Below are 2,693 nucleotides of genomic sequence, written 5' to 3'. Positions count from 1 at the left end.
GGCAGGAGACAGAGCGAGCCATGGAGATCCTCAAAGTGCTCTTCAACATCACCTTCGACTCCAGCAAGAGGGAGGTGGATGAGGTAAGCTCTGGGTGTCCCCCCCTGCATGTGCCAGTCTCCAGGCTGGGTTTCACTGCTGCCCTTCTCCTCACTTGCATGTCCTCTGTTACAAACTGGCCCTTGTGCAGCCCCCAGGTACATGGAGGGGTGGCAGGAGCCTCGTGTCAGAGCTTCCTCCCTCGGGCACTGCCTCTGTCCAGTGCATTAGTGACACGTCAGGCTTTCAGAGCACTGCAGTTTACAAGTTGAGTGTTTCCCTTCTTCCCACCATTCACTGCACAAGGGCAGAGCAGAGCCCCCAGTAACTCACTTCTGAGCCTGGCCTGGTACTCCTTCACCTTCTGGACAAGGCCAAGGGAGGGTGTGATGGAGAACACCCCTAACTAACCCATGGGGCTTTTTTGGGGCCTCTTCCAGCCCTTGGCTCAGTGTCCCAGAGTGAGGGGGAAGGTACTGGGCAGCAGGAAATCTGCGTATTGTCCTGAAAGGAGAACTGGAGGCTTCTTTCACTTGGGACACCCTGCAGCAGTTGCAGGCTGCTGGATGGGGCTGTGGGCTCAGGGCAGGCTCTGGGATGTGGAGGATCCTTTTCCTGATGCAGGTTTTCATTCTCTGTTTCGGGGCAGGAAGATGCTGCTTTGTACCGGCACCTGGGGGCCCTCCTGCGCCACTGCCTCATGATCTCTGCTGATGGAGAGGACAGGACAGAGGAGTTCCACAGGTCTGGTAGATCACTAGGTCAGCATCTCACTAGCAACAGGTCTCCCCAGGGCCAGTCCTGCCCGACCTCGGCTTGAGCCGCCTCTGCCTGTGTGGTGTTTGCTGAGGTCGCTGTGATGAGCAGGTCAGACACCAAAGCAGGTGCCTTTGGCCCAGCCGGCAGGTTCCTCCATCCAAACTAACCCTGTCTTTCCTCTAGACACGTTGTCTGTGCAGCCACCACAGGGAGGAGCATGGTGTGTTCTCCCAGCCTGCCTGAGGGCTGTGTTCCATCCCCTGCATCAGACCTGCTCAAGCGCCACCATTTCGGTGGCCTCTTGCCAGGGCAAGTTTGGTGCTTTGAGTCCCTTAAGCCAGGCTGAGGAATTGCCTGTGGCACATCACTGGGCGTTGCTGGCCCAGGGGTGTCCGCTCTGAGCTGGTGACACCAGCCTGTCCCCAGGAAAGCTGCAGTCAGGAATTGTAAGCATTGGCCATGAAGGAGGGAAGGAGTGATGCAGCAGGAGGCCCTAGAGAAGGACCTGCTTGGCCTCAGTGTCAGGATCTGTGGTTTCTCACTTGTCACTAAAGTCTCTTTAGACTCCCAGCAAGTAATTCAACAACACAAAAGCAGTTTAATGTATCCCCTTTCAGTGGTGTGAGGAGCCTGGGATGCAGTCCAAAGACGGCTTGGAGCTCAGAGCCCTCCCACTGCTGGAAGTCAGTGATGAACCTCCATCTCTGGAGAGCTGAGGAACTTCTGTGAGCAAAGCCCCGTGACCGTGTTCTCTTTGCCTTTACTTGTCCAGCCACACGGTTAATCTTCTGGGCAACCTGCCCCTGAAGTGTCTGGATGTGCTGCTCACCCCCAAAGTGCGGCCCGGCTCCCTGGAGTACATGGGTGTCAACATGGATGCAGTCAGCATCCTGCTGGACTTCCTGGAGCGCCGCCTGGACAGGGTGAGCTGTGGGGCTGCTTCCCTGCTCGTCTCCAGCAGCTCACTGCAGGGCACCTTCCCTGCAGCCTGGAAAGGCCCCGGGCCACCAGCACAGGACACCAGTGGGCACGGCTGGTTCGGGGATACTCCTTTATGGAAGGGGCAGTTTTTAGTAGAAGCCAAACTTGGGGTTGGTGGGACTAAGCCAACGTCTGTTGACTGGGAAAGTGACGGTGTCATCGCTTGGTAGGCTGCAGGTGGTGAGACTGGTTGAGCAGTAGGGGATTAGCTGGGCAATGGAAGCCCTGGTGCCGTTCCACTGAGCTCAGCAGTGACCCGCTGGGCAGCTCTGGAAGCCTCAGTTTGTGTTGGTTTCAAGCTGACTGTGGTTTCAGCCTCTGGAGTTGTTCCAAAGGGCCTCCACGTTTCACCACTGCACTTCTCCACTCCGGGTGCCCCACAGGTATTTCTAGCACTGCTGTGCCATGAGCAGGGCTTGGAAACCCAGGGGTTGGAGGAGTGGTGGAGCACTGGAGCTCCTGCGGCAGAGCCTGGGAGCTTTGGTGTCCGTCTGTTTCTCTGGTGTCTGTACTCGCATTCTCCCTGACAAGCCAGAGGTGTTGAGCTCAGTGTGACTCACGTGGTGCTTGTGCCGTGGTGCCTCTGCAGGGACACAAGCTGAAGGAGAGCCTGACCCCTGTGCTGAACCTGCTGACTGAGAGCGCCCGCGTCCACCGCCAGACCAGGAAGTTCCTGAAGGCAAAGGTGTGCTGAGGCTCAGCCACGAGCTGGGGGATGCTGCTCCGAGGACAGAGGAGACCAGGAAGCTCCTGGTTACTGCCACCCTCCCAGCAGGCCCCCCGTCTCTGCTCGGTGTGGTCTGTGGGTGGTTGAGGCCTTTGGTACCCACAGTGTTTTGTCCACATCTCCCACACTGTGCATTTACTGGTGGTAGCTGAACACACAGGCAATGTCCCCTCTCTGATGGGGTATT

General features: G+C 57.7%; 1 protein-coding gene across 1 annotated transcript in view; it reads left to right on the top strand.

Annotated features, from left to right (window-relative positions):
* LOC104408964 (synembryn-A-like) overlaps window positions 1–2,464 on the top strand; it is a gene marked incomplete at its 3' end in the record, with an annotated part of 7,584 nt that extends 5,120 nt beyond the window's left edge. The window contains exons 4-7 of the mRNA XM_010018716.1: window positions 6–83; window positions 689–783; window positions 1,571–1,721; window positions 2,369–2,464. Of these exons, the coding sequence (XP_010017018.1) occupies window positions 6–83; window positions 689–783; window positions 1,571–1,721; window positions 2,369–2,464 (420 nt within the window). The remainder of the gene's footprint in view (window positions 1–5; window positions 84–688; window positions 784–1,570; window positions 1,722–2,368) is intronic.
* Between the last annotated feature and the right edge of the window lie 229 nt (window positions 2,465–2,693).

Source organism: Nestor notabilis, unplaced genomic scaffold, assembly GCF_000696875.1.
Source record: "Nestor notabilis isolate BGI_N333 unplaced genomic scaffold, ASM69687v1 scaffold22157, whole genome shotgun sequence".
Lineage (NCBI taxonomy): Eukaryota > Metazoa > Chordata > Aves > Psittaciformes > Psittacidae > Nestor > Nestor notabilis.
Note: the sequence above shows the minus strand (reverse complement) of the source record. Positions and strands in the feature narration are given on the sequence as shown.